Below are 27131 nucleotides of genomic sequence, written 5' to 3'. Positions count from 1 at the left end.
CAACGATGTTTCTGTTATCTGATTTTAGTTTATTTGAGTGAAAATTCAATCAAAGGGCGGTCGTCGGCGCAACGGTAAGGTTGCTCCATTGCAACTTAGTGGTCGCAGGTTCGAGTCAGCAAACAGCCTCTCCGCAAAATGGGGGGTAGTAAGGCTGCATACATTATGACCTTCCCCAGACCCTGCAGTGGCGGGAGCCTTGTGCACTGGGTACACCCCTTTTTTTAGTGAAGATTCAACCAGATTGTTTACTTACAATAGCAAGATTTAGTTGATTCTTTGACCCTTCTTCATTATCAGAAAGCATCCATGCCTCAGGCTTGTATTGGGAAGGAGAAACAGCTCTTCTATTATTTACGTTCCTCGAGCCTTCAGAGTTTACTTCTACAGTTATGCTTAAACTGTTGGTTAGACTGTGTGAGTTATCTTCACTAAAAGTAGACCTGCTTTCATTAGCAGGAATTCGTCTACCATTTGCCAATGGGACTGATGAACTCTCTTGTCTTCCACTTCTTGGAACAGCTGTAACTGATCTATTTTTCTCAGTGATGCTTGAGAGAGCTCCTGAAGATGCCACCGTCCATTAAGTTAGCTGCAAATGAAGATATAATACTGTAACACTAACACTCTTTTTTTTTTTTTTTGGGGGGGGGGGGGGGGATAGAAGATATATAAAGACAAATTAAGTCAATTAGCCTTCACATGACAAAAAAACTCACAGGCAGTAACTTAAGAGGAAGATCAGGAGACGTAAAGCACCACACCAAGTGAGTATAAATGAAGGATAAGAAGATATCGGGAATATCTAGAAAGCAAAGGAACATATTAATGAAGGTTACTAACATCCTTTGTGCAGGGAAAATAATGATGAAACTCATTCTTATTTTAACTATATATTTATATATTTATTTATCAGCAACATACATTAATTAAGCCAACGTAATGAAAACCTTCAAACCCAAGTGAGATGGGGAAAAGGAAAATAATGCACTGACAGACTACTAACGGAAAGAGCACGACTCAAGAAGCCTATAGCCCCAGAACAGCAAATGCACCAAGTCTTACAATAGAACTCAACTAATTCCATTCAAGTAAAATGGCAAAAGGAAGCTCCACCATCAACTAATTTTCTCCTTAAGACCTTGGCTATGCAATTATTCTCTGTTTCTTATTCTGTGATAGGTGTTCCAACATTGCGACTGAAGAAAGCTACAATCTATAGAACCTCGCCATTAAACAAAAATAATCCACCACTTAGAGAAAAGACACTCTAAAAGTCTGGTTTTCAGAAAACCCAATATGCTACAGTTAACAAAATCAAATGGACCCATAACAAAAATAGACCCATAACAAAAATCTGCTCCTCTCTCTTCCATCATCTCTTATGGCAATTGGTCCCTCCCCTCCCCTCCCCCCTCCCCCCCCCCCTCTCTCTCTCTTATCTGGGCCTCCCTCCCCCCCCTTCTCCCTTCCCCCCCCCCCCCACCATGGTCTAGTGGACAAGGTCTGTTGGCTTCCCTCAAACAATGGCATCTTTACCTTCAAATCAGCCTGGAACCTAGTTAGACACCATGCCCCTTCTGTCCTTTGGCACAAGCTAGTCTGGTTCAAAGGCCACATCCCCCGACACAGCTTCCTTGCTTGGAGAACCCTCAACCTTTGCCTCCCTACCCAAGCCTTCCTCTCCCACCGAAGAATCCCTGCCCCCCCTTCTTGTGTTTTCTGTTGGAATGGCTCTGAGGACATTGACCACCTTTTTTTCGCCTGCCCTTTCACCTCCACCATTTGGACAAAAGCCCTCTCGTTCATTTGGCCTCGCAGCAGGAGAATTCTTAGCTTCGACCGCGAGTGGCTTTGGATGGTTACGACTTTCACTGGTGACACTACCTGTGACACCATTGGCAGGCTTGTTTTCGGCACTACCCTCTACCACATTTGGATGGAGAGGAACCTTAGGAGAAGGACTTCCAACTCTCGTTCTTTTGACCTGATTTGGAAAGCCATCTCTTGGGAGGTTTCCTCTAAACTCAATCTTTTGCCCATCAAGACTTTTTTGGACTCCCCAAGGAACAGGCATATTGTTGTTACCTGGGGCCTAGATAGCTCTCTGCTGCGCTCCCGTTAGTGGGGCTTGGCTCTTCCCCTCCCCCTTTCTCCCTCCCTTGTATTTCCCCTTCCCCAGCTTTCCCTTTTCACCCATCTCGGGCTTTGGTAATATATTTTTATTATTCACCACAAAAAAAAAAAAAAGACCAGCAGACCTGTCACAATGGTGTCATCCCTACAAGGAACCACATTTTTGCATTATCTGAATCTGATGGGCAACGATCAACAGATCCAAAACTACTCAAAGACGCCCAAAAATATATATGTCCTGTAGAAATTAGTTTGAAATCAACAAAACAACCACTACAAGTGTGATGGGGTCGATAACCTCTTGTACATGCTTCCTCCGACATGCACCAGACACCCTTGGTGCAAAGAAAACCGCCACTAGAGCTCCCATCTCCTCCCACAGGGTGTATAGTGCGATGCAGTAGCTCTATCATGGTTGGACCAGCATGACCATCCGATCTAGAAACCTAGACTGAGACAAACCGGTCCTAAAACTGATTTTTGGTCCAAAGGGGGTTGATAGGGTTTTATTCAGTTGTTTGGAGAAATATTTGTAATTGCATTTTGTTTTACATTGTTGAGATAGCTATGTGGGAGATTTGTTTAAGTAGTTTACCAGTTCAGTAGGTTTCTAGTTTGAGTTGGATTTCTTTTAATATATACTATGTAACTCAACAATGGAAGAGGAGAGTGAAATAAGAAAATTTGGTTTTTTTTGTTTACCGGTGTGGTGCGATTGCAGGCTGTGTGACCTCTCTCCCTTCTCCGCAGCTCTGGCTTTCTCTCTTCCTTCCCTATTTCTTCCATTGCTTGATTCAGTTAAGTCCCTGTCTGGTGAGTTCTTCTTAACTCTCTTTTCTCCTTCCTGATCTCCTTCTCTTCCCTATTCTTTTCTTCAACATTTTTCCTCCCTTTCTCGCCATCTCTCTCTTCATCTCGTGACTTACCCTAGAGCGTCCCAGTGCACGTGGCTCCTGCTACTGCAAAGGTCTGGGAGGGGCCAACGTACGCAGCCTTACCCCCACTTCGCATAGAGGCTGTTTCCATATTCAGAACTATACTGAGTTCAGCAATAGAGTCGAACTTCTTCATGTCCTCTTCTTTTGGCCATAAATTCTGGGGATCACATCCTTTCTTGGGAGTGGCCCTATGGTGTAGCCTAGGGGGCTATTACGCCAGGACTAATTCTGGAAGAGAATATTATCCAGATCTAAAAAAAAAATAACCGCAATGGTGATGAAAATGAATGATGGAGATGATGATGATAGTTGAAGATGAAGATAGATAGGTGGCAGCCTAGAGTCCCACCTAGGCACACTTGATTCTCAGAAGTAAGTTCTCACACTTGATTCTCACAAGTAAGTTCTCAAAGAGAGGATTTTCACAAAGTTCTGGATGCTGTAAAATTCGATGGGTGCCTTTGAGAGAAGCCAGGATTTGCATTACATAGAGGTGGAAGTATTGTGTATAGGCGTATAGCAAAATAACATTAAAGAAACTCTTATAATTCCAGAACACCTTTGGAATTCCTCAAACATAGATAACAATTCCTAGACATGGAAATCTGTCCCTAAGACATTGAAAACTACAATCAAGCAATAACTACTTATCTAGGAAAACTAAAAGACTAATTAATACTACCTAGGAAAGTAAAACCCACTACATTAATAACCTAGGAACATGAAAAGCAAAATAGAAAGGCACAAATTGAACAGTCAGCTTTTAGGAGTGCTGGCTGGGTCTTGGATGCCCAAATGAGTCCACAGCAAGGCTGAGAATAGCCTGGCCACACTAAGTCATGGGTTGTCTTGATTTGGACTCTTATGTTGGCCCTTTTAGGTTGTGGTGCAGCTGCATCAACTCTCCTCTTAAAAGCGGTCATCTCTGACGAATGTAAAAGGTTCCTGTAATGTGCATGGAGCATGGAGAACAAACTTTGGTTTCCTCGTGTTGTAATACGGGGTAATACGGGGTACAAGGGTAGATTTGTCCTTAGAGCATTATTGCTGTGATTTCCTTCCCACCCTCAGTGGTGCTTTTTCCCACCAAGGGTTTGTCCCTGGTTGTTCCTCCATGATCTAAACCAGATCTGATATGTAACTTCAGTTTCATTTGGTGTTTGGTATTCATTTGCTAGTTGTTGTTTGCTGCGGCTGATGTATCATGTGTTCGTGATTTTCTCCGAGATTGGTTCGTGAAATCTTTGAGATCAGCAGTCAAGACGGAGACAGATGTTTATACTGCATCAACTGTTTTGGACGGAGTAAGTCTTGGAACTCATGGTGACTTCCTCTGTTCCCTGTTAGCTCTATCAAATTGGATGGGAGCAATTATTTGATGTGGTCCAAATCCTGCTTCTTGTCAATCGATTCCCGTGGTTTTTTCAGGTATCTCACAGGTGAATCTGAGAAGCCTACAATTGCTGGTCCATCTCTAAAAAAATGGAGTTCTGACAACTCCCTTGTTATGTCTTTCCTGCTGAATTTGATGAACCCTAACATTGCAAGGGGCTATCTTTTGATGGGACACTGCTGCCAAGACTTGGAAGGCAGCCAAGGACACCTACTCCCAGGTAGGGAATGATGCACAAGTTTATGAATTGAGAAAGAAGATTCATGGAATGAAGCAGAAGGAGATGACACTTTCTCAGTATTATTCCGAGTTACAAGGTATGTGGCAAAAGCTGGATTTTTATGAGGATTTTCGGGCTGTTCGCTCTACTAATGCTACAGCTTTTAAGAAGCATGAAGACAAGCTATGGGTGTATGACTTCCTGGCCGGTCTAAACGTGGAGTTTGATCAGATTCGGGCATATGTTGTTACACCCATGACCCAACTCGTACTAGTAATACTTGTGTATGTGTTGTTGCGTAGCTTGTACAGCCCTTCAAAGTCTCGAAGGAAGACCTTGGCTAGGCAAGCCTTAGACTTAGACCTTGTACCTTCTTGTTTGCTCATTTTACATGATTTGGTTCTTGATCATTGCCTTGGCTTCCATGTGTATTATTGATACTCTTTCATGTCCTCCCTTCATGTATAACAACCCCAATTAGAACTCCTTTTAAACCGTTACCTTAACATCCTCGAAGTAGACAAGATCGTCAGAGTCAATTCAAATTCTAGCCTGCTGTCAATACACTACAGCCATCTTTGAACCCAATTTCGAGGACCTTCCTTTCTGATTTTGTCAAAGGTTTCTTCATGAAAAATGTAGCCCTTCAAGTCTAGTTTACAACGCATTTTGAATCGCGCCATTTCGTTATGTATCGACCGAGTTATGGTCAAAACAGTGGGCAGAGGTCTGTTGTATTTTGCCCCGGCAGCTGATACAGTGGCGGACGATGCATGAACCGCCTGCATCATCCGCCCAGTACAAAAATCTGTCATATGGATGTTCTATTGGCTTGGTTTCATCTTGCCTTGGCCCAGGGCTTAACCCTTGGTTATTTTAGACCATTTGTGGCCCATATGGCCTAACTAAACCCTAAGAACACTAACCTAAGACCTATGTGGATTCTATTGTGTTTTAAAACCCATTTCAAGCCCCAAATCAACCCCCAACCAAACACACCTTTGAATCCTTATCAAAATAGGTGGAAACCACAGCCCCCACTCATTTCTCCCATCTCCAACACCTGAGAAAAGAGAGAACGTGGGAAGCAAGAAGGAAAGAGAGCAGGAGGAAGAAGAAGGAGAAAGAAGAAGGAAGAAGATCACTCCCTTTCTGTCCCAAATCCATCTTTGCACCATTTGAGAGCTCCACCTTCTTTCCAGCACCATTATAACTCATTCCAACCTTGGAGCTCGTAGAGGAGAAGAAGATTGAGCCACTCCAAGCTCACGAACACCTCCCCTCTACTGTTCCATTGATTCCCCATTGTAAGCAACCCTTTCCCTCTCTATTTCTATTGTTTTCTTTTAGGTTTAGATGAGTTAATGATCAATATTAGTTCAAATCATGGGGCTTCTTGCTCTAAATGTTTTATCCCTTCTATTTGATGTTAAAGACATCAACTATTGACCTAGAATCACCCATCCTCAGCTCCATGGCTTAATTGCCATGAAACCCTCTTGAAGAACCTCCAATTTGAGGATTTTTTATGTTGGAATCCATCCAATCTCCTACCAAACCATAGGGCTTCTGTTTCTAATTAGTTTATTCACCTAATTGGATGCCTAGAGCACCATTTGGAAGTTGGAACCCTTGAACACCCCATTCCCTTGCCTTTGGCTGAGATGCCATGAAACCCCCTTTTATAGACCTCCATTTTGAGGTTTTGAGCATTGAACACACAATCCATGCCTTTGGACCTAATTAGGATCCAATGTACATGTTTAATGGCTCATTTGGAGGCCTAATACATTACCCCATAGGTCCCAACCGATCTCATGGCCATTAACCAAGGTTTGGAATCAATCCAAGCCATTTCCTGTACTTTTGCGCTCTGGTGGACGATGCCATCGTCTGCCAGGGTAAAACTGAGCACAGCCCGCCTGTTTTATTTAAAGGCCACACTGCCTGCATAGTCCGCCAGATGCATGATCCGCCTAGGCCAAATTGGTACTGAATTGGAGTTTTGACTATGGACCTTGGACACTAACACTCTCTCACCTACTGTACACTTGTATGATGACATGCTAGGCTAGCGTACACATACGGGAGGACCATACACTACACGGAAGATAAGATTACCTACGCTTCAACGATTGTGAGTGGATCGAACACTTGAACTATTTTACGGCGTGTTTCTCATTAGGCATCAAGCTAGTTGTGCATGCTGATTTGAATGTGTGTGATATGCATGATTGCCTCATCTTTATCTTGTTTATTAACAGAATTGGACATTATACATAAGGAAACATGACCAATTATGCATGATGCTAAATATGAGAATGAGATATGGATATTGTAGGTTACTTATATAATTCTTCATATTGATGGATTGATGGACTTGATTCCGGTGGTGATCGGCCGACCGTTCTTTCGGTATCACACCCGTCGTATTGATACCTGGTGTCGGTGTAAGCTGGAGGGACGAGAGGGTAGTGGCCTCCGGATTAGGCACTATGGACTCGATCTCCAGGCTACACTCGCACATTTGAGATTGTATATATATATATATATATTGCATTCAATAGTTGTTTGCTTGCTAGGATGTGATGCACCCAGAACTACGATCCTTCCGACAGGGGTGTAGGTGTCGAGCAAACCCATAGGTCCCGACCGTATTACGGGGTAGCCCACCGTGAAGTCACTGCCATATTTCGGTAGACGCCAAGAAGGGGGTTGTATTGGGGGCTCGGGGACAACTCGGTAAGTGAGTCCAATCTTGCGGGTTTCCTTGGTAACATGGGGTTGACATGGTCGGAATACCATCCGTTTCTATGGCACCGTTATTTGTCATCCGTTTATGGTACCGTTTGCCGATGATGCTCCCTGTGTTATTGTAGTACTTGACCTGACTTAGAATCTTGTTGCTAGGGGGAAAATTGAACAAAAGCATTCATGCATCATATGTGATGTGCATACTTTGGTATGCATTGATGGTGTACCTATTATTGTATGATTGTGATTGGTTTGATCACTCGCTGGGCTTGTGTAAGCTCATCCCTCAGGAATCTTTTTTTTAGATATGGATGCTGGTACGGCATATCCAGCGGAGATTGATCTGGCCTATCTTAGTGGTGGGGATTATGAGGCTTGAGGTGGTCAGCCAGAGATGGGGCATGTATCTGACTACTTGTGTGATGAGTGTGCTCATGAAGCACCGTAACTCGGGCTAAGGGCCCTGTGATTTGGAACTTTATTTTCCTTTGGTTTGGTAAATATTTTGGATTACTGTAACCAATAACCTTGGGATTTTATTGCGTTTCCTTCCTAGGATATTATTATCTGCTATATGTGGTATTAAACTGATACGTAGGAAACTAAAACCGTTATCTATATAATGAAATTATCATTTAGAATTCTTATTATATTCGGATTGACTATTACATATTTATTCCGCTGCAACTCTGATTTCTGTTCTTATATTTTGAATAAGAACCCGGGCAGTGTACATGACACAACAAAGCATCGATCCTGTAGTTCGGTGTGGAATACAGGGGTATTCCCGTCACATTTTCTCTGAGTTGAGGGATGGGGGTGTGACACATGTTCTTAATCAAGACCCCTTCCCATCATTAGAACGAGCTTACTTCATGGTTCAATCTGAAGTTAGTCGTCGTACCACTATACTACAGCCCGTAGCACAGGAACAATCAACCTTATATTTTGGGTACTAGTTCTCATGGTGGTTCTACACGGTCAAGTGATCGCTCTACTACAGAGAACGAATCTATAAAGTGAGAGTATTGTGGTAAGGAGCGTCATACCAAACAATTTTTTTGGAAACTCAGTGGCATGGTTCTAAATCTCGGTCGAAACTGCAAAGTTTCAACTGAGATATCTCGGTTTTGCAAGAAACTGAGACGAGATAAGCTGCGACTTTAAAAATTCCCTTAACTCAACAAGTTTCGACCTAGATGTTGGTAATTTCGCAAGTTTCAACTCTTATGCCCATCGAAACTTAAGGAAACCTGACTCAAAATCAGGACAGACACTTATTTATGCCAAATATCATTCAAGTAAATGTTTTTATATTTGTTATTACATTTACTTAAGATATTATTCATAAATAAGCAAATACCCCCTATTTTAATCCAATAAAAATAGTTAAAAAATAAAATTCCAAAAGGATAAAAATTCACCACCCGAATTCAAGAACAAAAACTGTATTTTTGGCGGTAGGTGCAATTTTCAACTTTTAAATGCTAGGGTTTTCTCAAATCTATAAATCCCATAAATCTTCATATGGTAAAACATTGCTAAAAATCAAAAGCATGGTAAAATATTCATTTGTTTTGAAATGTAAACAAGTGAGCTTAGGTGTGAGACTCCTACAGCAGGATCAAGGTGGGAATCCGACAATTAGGCAACTAGTAGGACTCTAGGCTGCCAAATTTATCTTTTGTTTTATTCATTAAAATACATCTTCTTTCTTCTTCCCTTCAAAGCCTCACCCCTCACCACCATTACCAACACCATCAACAGCCTTAAAAGTCTTATAGCCTACCCTACTTTAGTCCTACACAACCTGATTTCAATCTGGTTGTCCTCCAGAACCGATCCTGAAGTGCAGATCCCTTAGGATGCGCCACCATTTTCAACTTCAGATGTTTGCTCTTTAGAAGATGAAGGTAAAGTGTTTGGTATGCCCCAACTCTATTCAATTCGGGTCAACCAAGTATTCAGTTGGTTCATCGACTCATGTATCTGATTCATTTGTTCTTGTTTGTGCTGTTGCTCCAATGTCGTCACTCGATCAGTCAAGGACTTCAATAAATCCGCAATCTGTTGTAAAGTAACAGATTTACTTCCTTGTGGTATAGAACTATTCTCGTTTCCATCCATGCTCCGATACTAATTTGGTGTAGCCTAGGTGGCTACCACGCTAGGAATGATTCTGGAAGAGAATATTATCCGTGTAGATAGAAAAGAAATAAAAGGAGAGATAGATAGGAGGAGAGGAGAGGAGAAAAGAGTGACAGAAAGGCTGGACTCTCTTAGCTTTGAGAGAGGCCAGAAATCATTACTTATAGAGAGCACTTAACAGGGGGCAAAAATGGAAATAAAAAGGGAGGAGGGGAAACCCTCTCGGTATTAGCGCCAGATTGTCTAACACTAATCCCGAGAGGGGTCTTTCCCTTTTTACCCTTCAACATATACTTCTAACACTCCCCCCTCAAGCTGGAGCATATATATCAATCATGCCCAACTTGTTACAATATAGTCAACCCTCCCACTTACTAGAGACTTAGTAAAAACATCAGCAAGTTGTTCTCCAGTCTTGACATACTTTGTAGAGATTACGCCTTGTTGGAGTTTTTCTCTTACAGAGTGACAATCCACCTCAATATGTTTGGTTCTCTCATGGAATACGGAGTTTGAGGCTATATGTATCACTGCCTGGTTGTCACACCACAATTGCATTGGTGTGGAGCTCTCAAACCCTAGCTCAGTCAACAACATCTTCAACCAAACCAGCTCAAAGGTAGCATGGGCCATGGCTCGGTACTCTGATTCTGCACTTGATCTAGCAACTACACTCTGTTTCTTACTCTTCCTTGAGACAAGGTTCCCTCCAACAAATACAAAGTAACCTGTAGTTGACCTCCGATCCATCGGTGATCCAGCCCAATCTGCATCAGAAAATCCCTCAACTCGTGTATGGCCATGATCAGTATACACTAATCCTCGTCTAGGAGCCTTCTTGAGAAACCTTAAAATCCGAATGACAGTATCCCAATGAGGTGTCCTAGGAGATAACATGAATTGACTTATAACACTGATTGGAAAAGAAATATCAGGTCGATTGATGTCAAGTAATTCAGCTTTCCAACCAACCTTCTGTATCTTTCTGGATCATCAAGGACATCTCCCTCATCTACAAGAAGTTTGATATTGGGATCCATTGGGTTATCAAGAGGTTTGCACCCTAGCATCCCAGTCTCCGTAAGCAAGTCAAGAGTATATTTCCGCTGCGAGAGAGATATTCCCTTTCTGAATTGAGCCACTTCAACTCCTAAGAAATAATTCAACTTTCCCAAATCTTTAGTTTGAAATCTCTGTTGTAGATGAGTTTTCAAACTATCAATTCTTGTAGGGTCATCACCAGTAATCACAATGTCATCAACATTTACAGTCAGAAAAATTCTTCCAGCACTTGTCTGACGGTAGAAGAGAGAGTAATCACTATTGTCACACCCTAACCCCCACCCTAGGGTTTTGGTATGACTAGAATGCTTAAAACATCCTAAACCACCACCAGGATCTCGATGCAGTGGCTCAAATCACAGTCAACTCAATACAATCTCACTTGTACATCATAGTGCGGAAAGAAAACACATTTACCATAAGCAAATGTAGAAATCAAGAGTGCGGAAGCGTTCACAATTGTAAAAGGGGTTCAAAAGTCTAAGCGATAGATACAGCTATATATATTACATTTTATCCCAAATGATCAACTAAAAACTAAAATAACAGTAAATAAGATTACAGAAGTGTATACACTGCAAAAGATGAAAACTGAAAGAAACAAAAGATAAGATCCTCGATCCAAGTGCCCCCTTGGCACAATCATCAACATCAACTCAACATCATAGTCCAAAGTCACCGACTACAAGTCAGCAACACCGAGCAAAACATATCCAAAAGAAAGAGCCCTCAAGGGTCGCCACCAACATCACCTACAAGTCTGCAACACATCTAAAAAGGTTGCGCAAAGTGGGTTAAGCTCCACTGAGCCCAGTGAAGGGATGGGGAATGCACAAACAATAACACATAGTCCATGATGCATGAATTAATTAAAATATTAGCCACCTAGCAAGCATGTCTAAGTCACTACGTTCTTGCTACTGCAACAACTCGGGAAACATCACAGATCACTTGTCTTATTACCGCAATTCAACCTCAATTGTTACCTCAGGGCCCGCGTCGGTCGAAGCCACTCGCCACCCAAAGGCAAACCCCGATAACCAATGGTCATCCCTGACCTGGCCTCGTAACCTCCTTAGGCACACAAGGAGCCTTGGTTACCCAACACCTAAACCCCTGTTGGTAAGGGTCATAGCAAGGGAAACATAACCCTGACCGCAGTACTATATGAAACTATCATGTCGAGAGGTATTCCGGGTGCATCAACATCCCATACCATCTAGTACCTAGGTACCAGCTCAACACGGCACATGATAGGTAAATCATATCATATCATAAGGGTCCTGTGTTGGCATACCCGATACTGTATCCCCTTACAAACATTCTAATAAACACCACATCCATACCTTCCGCATCACAATATATCCACAATCATAGTTGTTTATATGCAAAATGATAAGTGCATGGAAGATGGCATGCAAGCATATATAGAGTGCAAAACATTCTCAAATTAAATCAAACCCAAACCTACTCACAATTAGTTCGCGATTCGATTATAAGGTTCACCGTCGAATGCCGTTAAAATACATCGCCTTGTGGTTGCGTAGAAGCCTACGGAGGTGGGAACAAGTGTTAAGAACAATAAGGGAAAACCTCAAGAAGTCCCTCCTAGGATGCCCCTATGTGTAGGTTCAAAAAACAAGGGTGGATTCTTGGTCGAATTCTCCTGGGAAAGAATCCAGGTGAGAATCCACCAAAAGCAGAGTTTTAAGAAGGGTACTGCCTATACTGGATTCTTGGCCGGATTCCCACCCTGTGAGAATCTGGGTGAGAATCCACCCTGTTTTTAAGCCCGAATCCAAAGTATTCACCTCCAGATTTCTTCCCTGCTGTGCATTTAAAGTCCTAGAGGTTAAGGGGAGGTGTCCTAGGGCTTAATAGGGTCATAAGGACCTATTCCCATCAAGGGTTTGAAGGGTTCCATGTATTGGATCCTCTACAAGGTCTAAACCTAAGTTTTGAGAGAATAGAGTCTTAAGCTCCATACATAGCTCATAAACCAAGCAAGGGAAGATGCAAAGATCCATTAATGGATCCAGCATCAAGAACTCCAACATCCATCAAGTTTCAAATGAAACTCAAAGCACAAACCACCCCGAGGTCATTTCCCCAAAACCCAAAACCAAAGAGAGGGAAAAGGGAGACGAAGATCTTACCTTAAAGATGAAGAACTCCACAATGGGTGGCCTCCAAGTACAACCTCCACCTCCTTCTCCTTCTTTCTCTCCTTTCTTTCTTCTTTCTCTCGTCCTCTCCAACGATTTTATTAGGTTAGACAAGGAAGTGAGCCAATAGATGGCCCTAGTTTTCTATTTAAGGTAAGTCATACCCTAAGGCCTGTTTAGCTTAGAACCAAAAACCCCAAATCTATTATTCCTCAGTCAACTAATCCAAAAACCCATTTTAGCTTAGGTTGGACCTTGTGGGCCCACCCACAATCACTCACCATAGGGAAAAAGGTCTTAGAAGGGGGTCCACAGTACTTGGGGACCTCCCACACTCGCACGGAGCACGAGGCAAGTGGGGCCCATCAACCAAGACTCAAAAGAGTAAATACAACAAGGTTGGGTCCTTGGTCGGATTCTCTCTGGGTGAGAATCTGGCCCTGCTGTAAGGCCTTTTTAAACCTCAAACAAGCTCTGGGTGATGCAGATTCATCACCAAATAGGGCTTGTTTCATTGGGAATAAGTCTAGGGTTGGGTTACATACATGTTGGGCCTTTGATCCCATGGGTTTCTAATGTAATAGGCCACTTTTACGGGCCTAAAATATGGGTATATAGGTTGCATACGGGATTAGCCCAATACTTAGTTTAATTTTATGTTTTTTAATTGAACCAGTTCAAATTGGTTGCATCCAATTGGTTCAATTTAAGTGATCATGTGACTTGGTTAAGTGGTCATGTGACAACTTAAGTGGTCATGTGATGTAAGTTGGGCTGGATTAGGACTCTATAAGTCCAGCCATGTTTTGAGTCTATTTCCTTTAGTATTCTAGTTTCCTAGTCAATTTAAGTTACCTAATAGGTTAGGGATAGGGTTAGGCCATTCCTTTTTAGTGTCTAAGTCTATTTTTGAGTCTTCTATATAAGTTTGTAAGGGAGGACAGCATTAGATACGAATTTGATTAATAAAAATTAGCTTTATGCTTGCTGCCATTGCTGCTGCTGCTCTTTGTGAGTGTATATCCTTGTGGATCTCAAGGTGGATAGGGTGGGTGGACTCCTGCGACTCCTTGCATCGTGAAGATCGGGAGGTTCCTTCAAGATATCAGGCTGCTGCCATTGTTTCTGCAATACAGTAAGTTTGAACCTGTACTTTGCTTTAAAACCTTCTTCTTCCTAGCCATTATCCTTCCATTAGACCTAATCCACATTCCCCTCCATCCATCAAACCCTAATCTCCATTAAACCTGCAACTCTTACCTCAACTAGGACTCCCTCATAACTACAGATCTGGCCATCAATTTCGAACCATACTTCCAGCCTATATTCCCCACACCTCTCCCTACACTCGACCTTAAACCCAGTCCATAATCCCCACTAAATCCCCTCCATTCCTCCACTCCATTAAAACCCAAAACCTGCAACTCAATTCTGTCCAGAATTGCAGAATTTTAAAACCTTCCCATATTCAATTATTTTTATCCCATAATAACCCCCTAGACCTGCATATTAAAGCCATATAAGACCCATTCCCAAATTCCCATCCTAAACCCTAGAATTAACCTAAATCCTAGTGTTGTCCATTCAAACCAGCAACCTCTTTTGCGATTGATCCTGTTGTCTGGCTCCTAGTAGGTCTCCTACCTATCTAGGACTACATTACTGGGCTTGGGCCCGCACTTCAAAGACTTTTAGGGAAAGTGAAAAGAGAGGTTTAGGATTAGAAGCATACCCAAAATATGATTCCCTCGTCCATCACAGCATGCTTTCTGGAATCCCAAAGAGTCTCCTAACTTCGACACTTACATCGCTAAGACACGTAGTGTCGATGTGACAAGACACTGGGTGCTCCTTTCGGAATTCCTCGCTCTTGGGACTAGTACTAGGAGGGTAATCCATGTAGTCATCGTCGACGAACTTTCCCCACTCTCAGTCGAGGAACCGGTCCTCGACAGTCAAACCCGTGAATTGGTCAACGATCTTGTGGGTCGCTTTGATGACCATTGCAAACAACTCACCGGCATAGACGTCAGCTCCATCTACGTGGCACAAGAAAACATTATTATAATAGGATCTCGGGTGCGGGTCTAACAACTATTGCAACGTGACAAACCAAACTCAAAATCCACTTTTGTAAACCGGCCAAACCAGGCCCTTGGAGACTATTTCAATCCATACAAGGATTTCTTCAATCTGCAAACTAACCCAGACTTCCCCTGAGCAACAAACCCTGGAGGTTGCTCCATATACACCTCCTCTTGGAGATCTCCATGGAGGAAGGCATTCTTAACATTGAGCTGATGCAAAGGCCAACGATGACAGGCGGCAAGACAGATCAAAACCTGAACAGAGGTGAGCTTTGCAACTGGAGAAAAAGTATCCAAGTAATCGACACCATACTTCTGTGCATAGCCTTTAGCCACCAAGCGAGCTTTCAGGCGAGCAAGAGATCCATTAGCATTAACTTTGACCATATAGACCCAACGACAACTAATGGCAGACTTCCCAAGGGGCAGTGGAACAAGGTCCCAACTGTGGTTGTGGTCCAAAGCCTGTAATTCTTCTTCCATAGCTGTCCTCCAGCCATAGTCCGAAATCTCGCGAGATCTCGCCGAGATTCTTGGTTTTTTAGAAATCTGAGTCGAGATGGAAGGGAAAACATAAAAGTGCAAGATCTCGACTTGAAAAAGCTTCAAAAATCAGTGAAAAAATAAGAAGAAAAATGCAAAATCTCGCCCAGATCTCGGGTCAAAAAGTGGATCTCGGGTATGGGCACCATGATTTGACCCAAATGACTTGTTTGAAGTCTTAAAACAAGTCTGTTTTTGCCTATTCTGTCGACAAAGAGCTCTCCAACACTCTCTTCTTCTCTCAATCTTTTCTTCCCATGTTCATTTTTTGGTTGGATTGAAACATTTGGAAGCTGAATTTGGGGGCAAAGTGAAGATTGCAGCTCAATTTTGGAGGATTGCTCAAGTTTGTGAAGGTTTTTTGAAAGGTAAACCCATTTTCCCTAAACCTATTTTTTTGAAAAAAATTTGATGAAATCTTGGTAGATGGGTGTGATTTTTAGTTATGTTATACAAGTTAGGCCGATCTATCACTTGATGGAGGCCGAATTTTTTTTGGATCATTAAATTATTTATTATAATTTCTGGGAAAAAAAATGATTTTTTCAAAAAAGAAATTAAAAAAAATAGGATAAATACTTATTGTTTGGATGTGATCTTGATGTATGTTAGACTAGTTTGCATGCTCTACAGCCTCATGGAGTCATTTTTTTTTTCCACCCATTAAAAAAAATATTTTATTTTTCAGATTTAATAATTATATTATTTAAATAGTTAAAAAATATATAAAATTAAGGAAAAATACCTGTTTTTGTTGGAAAATTATGCACAACAGTTGTACATAATGTCCAACTTCAAATGATGTCAAATACATCATTATGTTATAATATTTTATATTTGAAGGTATAATTATTTTTAATAAAAATTGTAAATATTATTTTTAATTAATAAATAAATACTAGGGTTAGGGAATAAATAAGAGATAGGTATTTGATTGTTCTAGTAGCTTCATATTATGTGTAATAGTTATAAATACAATACTTTAAGTGTTTATTACCTTACTTTAAGTCTATAATAGTTACTAATACATGTTTTTTTACGTAACAGTGTAAAAAATCAGATAAGGGTTACACAATGGGGGATATAGCATGGTTACATGGAGTCCCAATGTCTGAGGACAAAAAGAAGTCAAAGTGTAACTATTGTGGGAAGATTCTAAATTCTGGAGGAGCAACTAGGTTAAAGGAACATTTGTATGGTCTGGGCAAGAATGTTGCCAAATGCCAAAATGTTCTGAGCTAAGTGAAACTGGCAATGGCACAAAATTTAAGAGGAGTACAGACAAAGAAAGCTGAGAGGGAGAGACAACAAATAGCTTTCGATGAGGTAGTGCTAGAGAGGCCTGGTGTAGACATCCTTGGGGGAGTAGGAGATGATACTGAATATAGGCCTACACCTGGTGAGTTCCAATCAGAGGCTACATAGAGGATTTACCAGCAGGCTTTGGCAACGAGTAGGCAAAGTTTTCATTTTGACAATATCAGATCATATGAGCAAGCAAGAGGAGCTGGTGGATCTGGCTCAGCTACACCAGTGCAAGAAGATGAGAGGAGGAGAAGCACTGGCAAAAGAGATATCCCACGGCTCCAAGCCCGACCACGAGCACGTTCCCCATATACCATTTTTTAGCAAGATCCATCTACCTTTAGGCAACAAGCTGCCTTCCAGCCAACCATCCCACAAGTGTTTGGTGGTAAACAAGATGATGCACGGAAAGCCTTCAGCAAGTTCATGCTATACAATGACATTCCAGCTAATGTAGCTCAAGGAACCTATTATAATGCATTCCTTGGTGCTGCAGGGAGGGCTGGCCCAGGATGGAAAGGGGCCTACACCATATGAGTTGTATAATGTATATTTTCCTAGAGAGGTAGAGGAGCTGAAAGAGTACATAGAGGGTCTGAAGCCATTGTGGGACACATGGGGTTACTCTTATGGCTGATGGTTGGGCTGGACCTACTAGATAGTCCATTATAAATTTCATGGTGAGTTGTAATGGGAAGACTGTCTTCTTGAAGTCTGTTGATGCATCAAAGCATGTCAAGGATGCATCATACTTGTACAAGCTACTGAAGCAAGTGGTAGAGGAAGATATAGGAGCAAAGAACGTTATCCAAATTGTGACGGATAACGGTTCTAATTTTAAGAAGGCTAGAGAGAAACTGATGAACAAGAAAAGTAAGAGGATCCGCCTCTTTTGGACTCCATGTGTAGCCCATTCTATTGATCTAATGCTGAAGGACATGGGGAAAAAAGCTTTGGTGGCTGGTGTGGTTAATAGGGCAAGGCAAATGACCACCTTTGTGTATAACCATGGTTATGCTTTAACCTTGATGAGGGAGAAATGCAAGAGGGATTTAGTGAGGCCAGGTGTCACTAGATTTGCCACCAATTACATTGCATTGAAGAGCATCCAGTCAAAGGTGGTAGGTCTGAGGTCAATGTTTGCAAGTGACCAATGGTTTACTTGGTCAGGCTCTAGGACACAAGAAGGGAAGGCAGCACAAGAGACCATTGCAAGTAACGGATGTTGGAATAACTTATATAAAGTTGTTGCCATATGAGAACCAGTGGTGGCAGTACTAAGGATGGTTGACACTGAGAAGAAGCCTACCTTGTCCCACATATATGCTGCCCTGTAAAAGCTAAAGGAAATGGTCCGAGCTGCAATACCCCGAAGTGCTCGCTCATACATTAACTTCATTGATGAGCGATGGGAGAAGCACTTGAGTCATCCCTTGCATAAAGTTGGTGAGTTCAACACTTCAACATCTATACACTTTATGTGAGTTTTTACATTTACATATTCAAACCGCTAAAGTATTAAGTCACTAACAACTTATATTTGTGGTTTCCCCTTTACTAGCATACTATTTGAATCCAAAGTACCAGTACTCGCATGATCTTGGGCTGGACACGGATTTGTTACTGGCAGTTGAAGCTGTTATTGAGAAGTTGGAGGTCAATCCCAAGACACAATCTGACTGCAATGATGAGGTGAGACTATGGGACTTTGGTATTTTGCTAGTTAGTAAAGGAATGTAATTACTAACTAGCAAACGCTGATACCTCTAACACTGTTTCAAATTTCAAATGTAAATAGATCAAGGCCTTCAGAGAGGCCTCAGCAAGTTTCGGTCGAAAATCTGCAGTGGAGGGTAGACAAAAGTCAGACCCTGGTAGGTGGCAATGTGGCATGATTTTACATATATGACTTACAATTTTATCCCTTTACAATTTACATATTCTTAATATTCTTTGTTTATAATGCAGCTGACTGGTGGGTGCTGTATGGTACAAGTTCACCCAACCTGAGGAAGGTAGCAATCAAAGTGCTGTCACAAACCTGTTCATCCTTTGGCTGCGAGCGCAACTAGAGTACATTTGCCTTGATACACTCAAAGAGGCGGAACAGATTGGGTAGTCAACGACTAGAGCAACTGGTGTATGTGCAATATAATATGAGACTAAGGATGAGGCACATACATGAAGAATTTGAGAAGAATGACAAAGAGCCCATCGAGCTAGCCAACATATTCCAGGAGGACTCTGATGAGGATGAGGATCCCCTATTCCAGTGGGTGAGGGATCGTGGTGCACCAGAGATGGATGAGCCTGGAGGTAGGCCTGGTTCCACTATTGCGTCCGTAACCGACACAGATGTTGAGGACTATATGTCGCAAGAGGGGCGTGCACATTCTCAGTCACGGAGACCATTTGAGGCTGCAGGAACTCCTCAGGATGATGATGGTGATGGGAACCTCAATCATAGTTGCAACTCCTCCGCGATTCGACATGTGCCTGGATCGATGATGATGATGTTTATTTTTCTATTGTGATGGAAGAAATCGAAGGAAAGAAGAAATCGATGACCAGAAGAACGAAAGAAATTGAAGAGAAGAAGAAATCGAAGAGGAAGAAGAAATCAAACGAAGAAGAAATCAAGAGGAAGAGGAGGAAGAAATCAAAGTCGCCATGGCGAGGTGCCATCGCCCTCTCAGCGCTGGCGGCCATGCGCGCCACACTATCTGGTAATGGTGGTGGTGGTAGACATGGTGGTGGTATTAGTGGTGGCATGCCTGCTGGTGGTTATTATGATGATCGTCATGAGGGGATGCGCGACCAATACCAGCAAGAAGTGGGAACACAGCAGGACCCTCTGCGTTTCACAGGTGAGTCTCAGTTTACACATGCCACACAAGATCAAGATCATGGTGGCCACAAAAAACTTACAAGAGAAGGACGGGTCGCAAATGTAACCAACCTCGATGATGACACGAGTATGAACACCATGGTAGCAAGTTTTGGAAGCATGAGTATGGATACTGGTAGTCAGCATCAACCATGGCAATCATATCAACCTCATTATGAGTATGATTATGGCCAGCAGAGCACCGGTTCTGAATATAGCTCTTATGGTCAGTTTAGGCAGCCAACACATGCGTATGACTATCAAAGTAGTGAGTCTGGCATTGGGTCCAGCATTGGGTCCATCGATCCATCCACATTCCAAGTCCCAGGCATTCCTCAATATGACAGTAGCATAAGCGGTGCATCTCATCCTTCATGGCAATGGTCTAACTCCACTGTGGAACAGTTATACCCTAGGTTAGGGCTGTTGGCATATGTGGATGAGAACTCTTATATTAATGTTGTGGAGGACTATACACAACAGTTTAGCAACAATATGTCATGGGAAGACTATGTGGTACAAATAGAGAATGAATATGCCATTCAATCTCATTTTATGTGATGAAGTTGTAACTTGTAACTTAAACATTTGTAATGCTTATTAACTTGTTTCCTATTAATTGAATGTTTTGTTTGAGTTCTATGTACATAAATTATGTCATTAATGTATCTATTATGCTATTTTAATATGTCGCCACCTAGCAACTAAGGGTCCGATGTAAAAGTCATATTTGGACTTTGTTTTTGCAAAATCTAATAATGCCATTGTGTTTAAATGGCCTAAAATAGGTTGTGTACCAATTTTCAGGCCCAACAGAGCCCTCAAACCCACCGAGATGGGCCTCTGAGTCAAAAAAAAAAAAAATTTGCAAAAACTCGCCAAGATCTCGGCCCAACTCGGTTTTTTCGTGGGCCGAGTTGGCTCCGAGACCCGAGTTTTCGGACCATGCCTCCAGCCAGAAATAGATAATGCCTCTACAATGCTCTTAGGAATAGGATGAGAAGCAATAGTGGAAAGACAGGCTTGAAAGGTAGAAGATAAACTAGAATAAGAAACATGAAAAGAAATTGGGTGTTTAACATACTGACGGGTACCTTTCGGATGTGCAATGGGCTGATCCAAATCAGAAAAGATAGGATCAGGGGTAAGATCCACAGACGGCAAAGACGTGGCAGCAGGCGGAGCATCAATAGGGGCAGCAACTTCTTCCCTTTGACGAGGTTCATGATGATAAACATGAATGATTGGAGGCCGAACACGAGGTTGCACAGGAGGCTGCACAGGAGATGGAGCAATAAGAGGATGCACAGGAGGCTGAATAACACAAAGAGGAAGATCCTCAACAGACTCATGCACATAAGTTGGAGACTCAAAGAAAAAAACATTAGTAGTAATAAAACACTTGCGAACCACAGGAGAATAACAACGATACCCCTTCTGGACACGAGAATATCCCACAAAAATGCATTTAATAGCCTTGGGATCTAACTTCGACAAACCAGGAGTATGGTCCGAATAAAGCAAACACACCCAAAGACCCATGAGGGCAAGGGGAATAAAGAGTCGGAAGGGAAGAGCAAAGCATGAGGAATGCCCCCACCTAGGATAGAAGAGGGCATTCAATTGAAAAGATAACAAGCAGTTAACATTGCATTAGTCCAAAAAGACTTGTCCAATTTCATTTCAAAGAGAAAGGACCAAGTCACTTCCATCAAGTGACGGTTCTTCCATTCAACCACACCATTTTGTTGGGGTGTGTAAAAACAGGAAGACTGATGAATGATCCCACGAGCACTCATAAAATCAGAAAAGGGGCAGAAAAATACTCCCGTGCATTATCACTACACAACACCTTAATATAAGAGCCAAATTGATTCTTAATTTCAGCAATAAATGAAGAAAAAATAGAGAACATTTCAGAATGACTTTTCATTAAGTACCATAATTGTCATGGCGTCGCCTAAGCACCGCCTAGGCGTCCAGGCACTTTGGTCGACTTCGGCGCCTTGGTCACCTAGGCGGGCGCCTTGGACGCCTTGGTCGCCTACTTGGTGTCACCTTTTTTTTTACCCTCTCCAACACCTTGGGTCGCCTAACCGTTGTGACAACTATGTTAAGTACAACCAAATCATACGAGAGCAGTCATCAACAAAAGTAACAAAATATGTAACACCCAACTTGGAAGACACACAACAAGCATGGTTCGAGAACACACGAGATCTCGGCGAGATCATTTCTCGGTTTTTCAAAAACTCGAGTCGAGATGCCATATGCATTATAAAATTACACTTTCTCGGCGAGATCTCGGTATCGTCTCGACCCATGCATCTGAGTCCTATTTTGAAGATTTTTTTCTGATTTTTTACGTTATAAAAATACAATCTCACTGAGATCTCGGTACCGGGTTTGGATATGGGTTTTGACCATTTTTTCACCCCATTTCACCCATCTAACCCATTTTATAAAATAAGCTATACATGCCTCAAACTCAATATGACAATAGCAGTGGATCTTACACCTCATACCAACAGCCTCCCATGTACCCTAAGATAAGGAGGTTGGTCCATATTCCCAATCCCAAACCAGCCATACATGCCTCAAACTCAATATGACAGTAGCAGTGGATCTTACACCTCATACCAACAGCCTCCCATGTACCCTAAGATAGGGAGGTTGGTATATGTTGATGACAACACTTATATGGAGGTTGTGTCACACTATGCGCAACACTTCAGCAATTCTATGACATGGGAATTTTTTGTGTATCAATATGGGGATGAATTTATTACTCGATCACATTTTATGTAACAAATTCAGAGAACATTGATGTAATGTAATTTTTATTTGAATGTTTTGATTGATATGTACTAATTTGAATGTTTTGATTGCTAATTTGCTACGTATTACTAAATTATGTGTAGAGTAGGTTGTTTTAGCACGACTCATCGCCTACCAACCTATGGTCCAAAGTGAAACTCATATTTGGACTTGTTTTTTGGGAAATCTGGGCATGCCATTGTGTTTAAATGGCCTGAAATAGGCTGAATACCAAGTTTCAGACCCAAAATATGTGTAAAACCCATCGAGTTGGGGGTCCGAGTAAAAAAAAAAAAATGCAGTAACTCGCCGAGATCTCGACTCATCTTAGTTTTTGGCTGGGCCGAGATGCCACCGAGACCCGAGTTTTAGAACCTTGACAACAAGGACCCCATACATCTGAGCGAACCAAAGAAAAGGGATGTAAGGCCCGTTTGTTAACACGAGGGGGATAACTCACACGGTGGAGTTTGCCAAACTGACACGACTCACAATCTAAAACTAAAAGAGAACGCAAACTAGGAAACAATTTTTGCAAACTCTGTAAAGACAGATGACCAAGGCGACAATGAAGCTGATAAGGGGTAGCGGTGCCCGAACAAGCAACAGAAGATGTGTCCTCAAGAAGATAGAGCCCCCTCAAGACCCTACCTCTACCAATTGTCCTCTTTGTCTGCAAATCCTGAAAGACACAAGAATCAGGAAAAAAATGTTATGGAACAGTTGTAGGCATTGGTAAGTTGGCTAACAAACAAGAGATTAAAAGGAAATTTAGGCAAATACAAGATAGAAGAAAGAGATAAGGAAGAAGTGGGCTGAACAGTACCAGTGCCTCTAAGTGCACTGGTACTCGAATGAGAAGGTTGTAAGAAGGAAAAGATACCTGAGATGCCAGACATATGGTCTGAGGCCCCTGAATCAATAATCCAGGGCCTAGAAGTAAAGAGACACGCAGTGGCATTACCTTTCTGGACAAAAGTAGCAGTGGAAGAAATGTCCTGAGCAGCCTTGCTCTGGCTGTAGCGAGCATATTCCTCCTTTGTCATAGTCAAAGTCACACGACGTTCCTCAACAGGTATAAGTGGGGCTGCAGGGTCAACACTGGCAGTGTTAGCTATCTTGGACTGTGGAGGTTTACCATGTAGCTTCAAACAATAGCGCTGAATGTGACCAGATTTGCCACAATGATGGCAAGTCCTTGGCGGACCAGATTTCTCTAACTTCTCAGATTAAGTCATTGGTACTAACAAAAGGTGCAGCAGGAGGGAACTTGGCAGGTTGACGACCCCTACTACGGCCACTACTCACAAGAGCAGAACTATCACCAAAAGAAACTCAAGTGGTGTCACGACTCACGAGACACACGAAGAACTCGAGAAAAAGTATCTGCAAGAGATGGAACTATAACACCTCCAAGAATTTGAGACCGTACTGAGTCAAAATCAAGGCCCAAACTGCCCAAGAAGCTCATAACTGCGAGTTGCTCACGCTGTTGCTGCATCTGGATAACATCAAAAGTAATGGGCAGCAAAGCATACAATTCCTCATACATCCTTTTGAAATCAGCAAAGTGTTGGGTCAAGGGTCGACCCTTCCTATCAACTCGATAAAACTCTTGGGAGAGTTCATAAATCCTGGAGAGGTTGTTGTGTCCAGAGTATAAAACAACCAGATAATCCCATAGATCTTTGATAGAGGCAATATGGGTCACAAGGTCTAGAATATTACTATCCATGGAATTTAACATCTGACCCAAGATACGAGCATCCGCAGCCCCTCCCAAACATCATCATCCATGGTAGCAGGTTTCTTTCCAGTCAAGTAATGTTTCTCACCCCTTCCTGTGAGAACCAAGGTCACAATCTTGTGCCATTGCTGAAAATTCTGACTCCCTTCTAGCTTCTTAAAGGTCAGAAAATTTGAGGATGAGGATACAACCTCGGGCACAGCCTTTGTGTCCTTTGATGTCTCTCCCATAATTACCACCAAAGAGGACTCCAACAATAATAGCCCTCAAGCCAATGCAACCAACACTCAATCTTCAAAGAAGCACCCGAAAGTGCATAACAGAGCAACCAACTAGTGCCAAGGTACTAAACTCAGGTCTCGGTACCAACTCGGCCCTTGGAAAAATCAAGTCAAGTCGAGATCTCACCGAGTTGGTGCATTTTTTTTTTCGACTCGAAGCCTCAACTCGGTGGGTTTTAGACCTAATTTGGGTCTGAAACTTGGTATTCATCCTATTTTAGGCCATTTAAACACAATGGCAGTATCAGATTTTGCAAAAACAAAGTCCAAATATGTGTTTCAATTCGGACCATAGGTTGGTAGGCGATGACGTACTAAAACACCCTACTCTACACATAATTTAGTAATAGAAAGCAAGCAAAACATTCAATTAATAGCTAAACAACTTAAATAAGAATTAGAAATGTTAAAGTGATACATCAAACTGTTTAACAGTGTTACAACTATCATCACATAAAATGACTTTGCATCAAGTATTCAGTCCCCACTAGTGTCACATAGTCTTCCCATGACAAAGTGTTGCTGTAATGTTGCATATAGTGCTTCACAACAAGCATATAAGAGTTCTGTCGAGTTAGGTAAGTAAATACATAGTAGATGGGTCATTTCCATGGGTCAACCCGAGATCCGAGATCTCGCCGAGATATGTCGAGTTCTATCGAGTTAGATAAGTAATTACATAGAAGATGGATCATTTCCATGGGCCAACCCGAGATCTGAGATTTCGCCGAGATCTTGTACTTTTTTGTATCATATCCCATCTAGTCTCGGTTTCTCAAAAAACCAAGAAACTTGCCGAGATCTCACGAGTTCTCGAACTATGACTAGTGCTTAATCCAGAATAAGCATTAAACAGTAGCTTATCAACACATAAAGGCCTTCAAACAGTAGACCAGTCCAATAGGAGCAATCCGATAGTAAAGCAGTAGTCCAAAGAACACTTCAATAGCATAACAGCAGCCAACACAAGCAACCGATATCATAACAGTAGCTCAAACAACATAACAGCAGCTCAACACAAGCAAAATGACCAAAAACAGTCCAAAAAATCGATTAAGAAATCGATATCTATGTCAAGCTGTATCCAGCAGCACATTCATCCCAAAAGAGTAGATTTACAGCAATGAAAAAGCACCAAAATATTCCAGAAATACATCCCAATCAACCATAAAGCATTATAAAGGACATCGAACCTGATATAGAGAGGAAACGATGTCTCTAAACCATTGCTGCAATCTGTCAAACACCTTCAAGGCATCAAAAATGGGGTAAACTACCCACTACGGCAGAGAGGATCCATTTAGGGTCTTCAAAATCTGATAGAGTTTATCCCACCTTCTTCTTTAGGTTATAGAAAAAAGAAAGGGGGTGAAAGAGGAGGTGGAAGCTTGCCCTTCTTGATCAGATGAGCTCTGATACCATGTACATAGAAAAGAAATAGAAGGAGAGGAGAGGAGAAAAGAGTGAGAGAAAGGCTGGACTCTCTTAGCTTTGAGAGAGGCCAGAAATCGTTACTTATAGAGAGCACTTTACATCGGCAAAAATGGAACTAAAAAGGGAGGAGGGGAAGCCCTCTCGGTATTAGCGCCAGATTGTCTGACGCTAATCCCGAGAGGGGTCTGTCCTTTTTTACCCTTCAACATATACTTCTAACAATCCGGATCTAAAATAAAATCCCTGCAATGGTTAAGAAAATGAATGATGGAGATGATGAGGATGATGGTGATGATGATACTTGAAGATGAAGATAGATAGGTGGCTGCCTAGAGTCCCACTAGTTGCCCAGCCATAGGCGTCCCACCTAAGCACACTTGATTCTCTCAAGTAAGTCCTCAAAGAGAAGATTTTCACAATATTCTGGATTCTGTACAATTTAATGGGTGCCTTTGAGAGCAGCCAGGATTTGCATTATAGAGGTAGAAGTCTTGAGTGCAACAAAAAAAACATTATAGTTCTTAGAATTCCCAAACCTGTTTGGAATTCCCCATACATATATAACAATTCCTAGACATGGAAAACTGTTCCCAAGACATTGAAAACTACAATCAAACAATTACTACTTAACTAGGAAAACTAAAAGACTAATTAATATTACCTAGGAACATGAAAAGACAAACTAGAAAGGCACAAATTGAACAGTCAGCTTTTAAGGAGTGTTGGCTGGGTCTTGGATGCCCAAATGGGTACACGGCAAGGCTGAGAATGGCCTGGCCAAGCTAAGCCATGGGCCAGTGCTGAGTTTTCTTGATCTGGCCTCTTGTGCTGGCCCTTTTAGGTTGTGGTGCTCCTGCATCACCCTAACCCTACACCTCAACCAGTTGTGAGAATTGAGTCCTCAAGCAGACCTGAATCTGAGATTATCTCCTGGTCTGATTTCAGAGGTTCTTTCCAGTGTTGCTGTTTTGAACCTTTGTATGGGTTTTAGAGAGTAGTGGATTGGAATCCTAGTTCTAAAATTTCAGGTCCATTGATGCCCAAACGAGAGAGTTCTCTCGTTCGAAAGCTTTCTCTTCTTCCCGCCTGGGTATGCTGGTCGAAGGTTGAAGGAGACATTATTTTTATTTGTCACCATATCTTCTCCTGTCTCAAAATACCCTCTCCCCTTATCACTAATTCTATTTCGGTCCTTAACTTATTTTATTGCCTAT

At 42.0% G+C, this 27131-nt stretch overlaps 1 protein-coding gene across 7 annotated transcripts in view; it reads right to left on the bottom strand.

The window, feature by feature from the left end:
* The window catches only part of LOC122658736 (HBS1-like protein), a 70170-nt gene that overhangs the window by 12051 nt on the left and 30988 nt on the right, over nt 1-27131 (bottom strand). For all 7 annotated transcript variants that reach the window (XR_006332487.1, XM_043853829.1, XM_043853824.1 and 4 more), the window contains one exon: nt 257-564. Coding sequence is in view for 6 of the 7 variants with exons in the window: in XM_043853829.1 (XP_043709764.1) it covers nt 257-564 (308 nt within the window). In the remaining variant the exon portion in view is untranslated. The remainder of the gene's footprint in view (nt 1-256; nt 565-27131) is intronic.

This window comes from Telopea speciosissima, chromosome 4, assembly GCF_018873765.1.
Source record: "Telopea speciosissima isolate NSW1024214 ecotype Mountain lineage chromosome 4, Tspe_v1, whole genome shotgun sequence".
NCBI lineage: Eukaryota > Viridiplantae > Streptophyta > Magnoliopsida > Proteales > Proteaceae > Telopea > Telopea speciosissima.
This window is presented reverse-complemented; position numbering and strand designations above follow the sequence as displayed.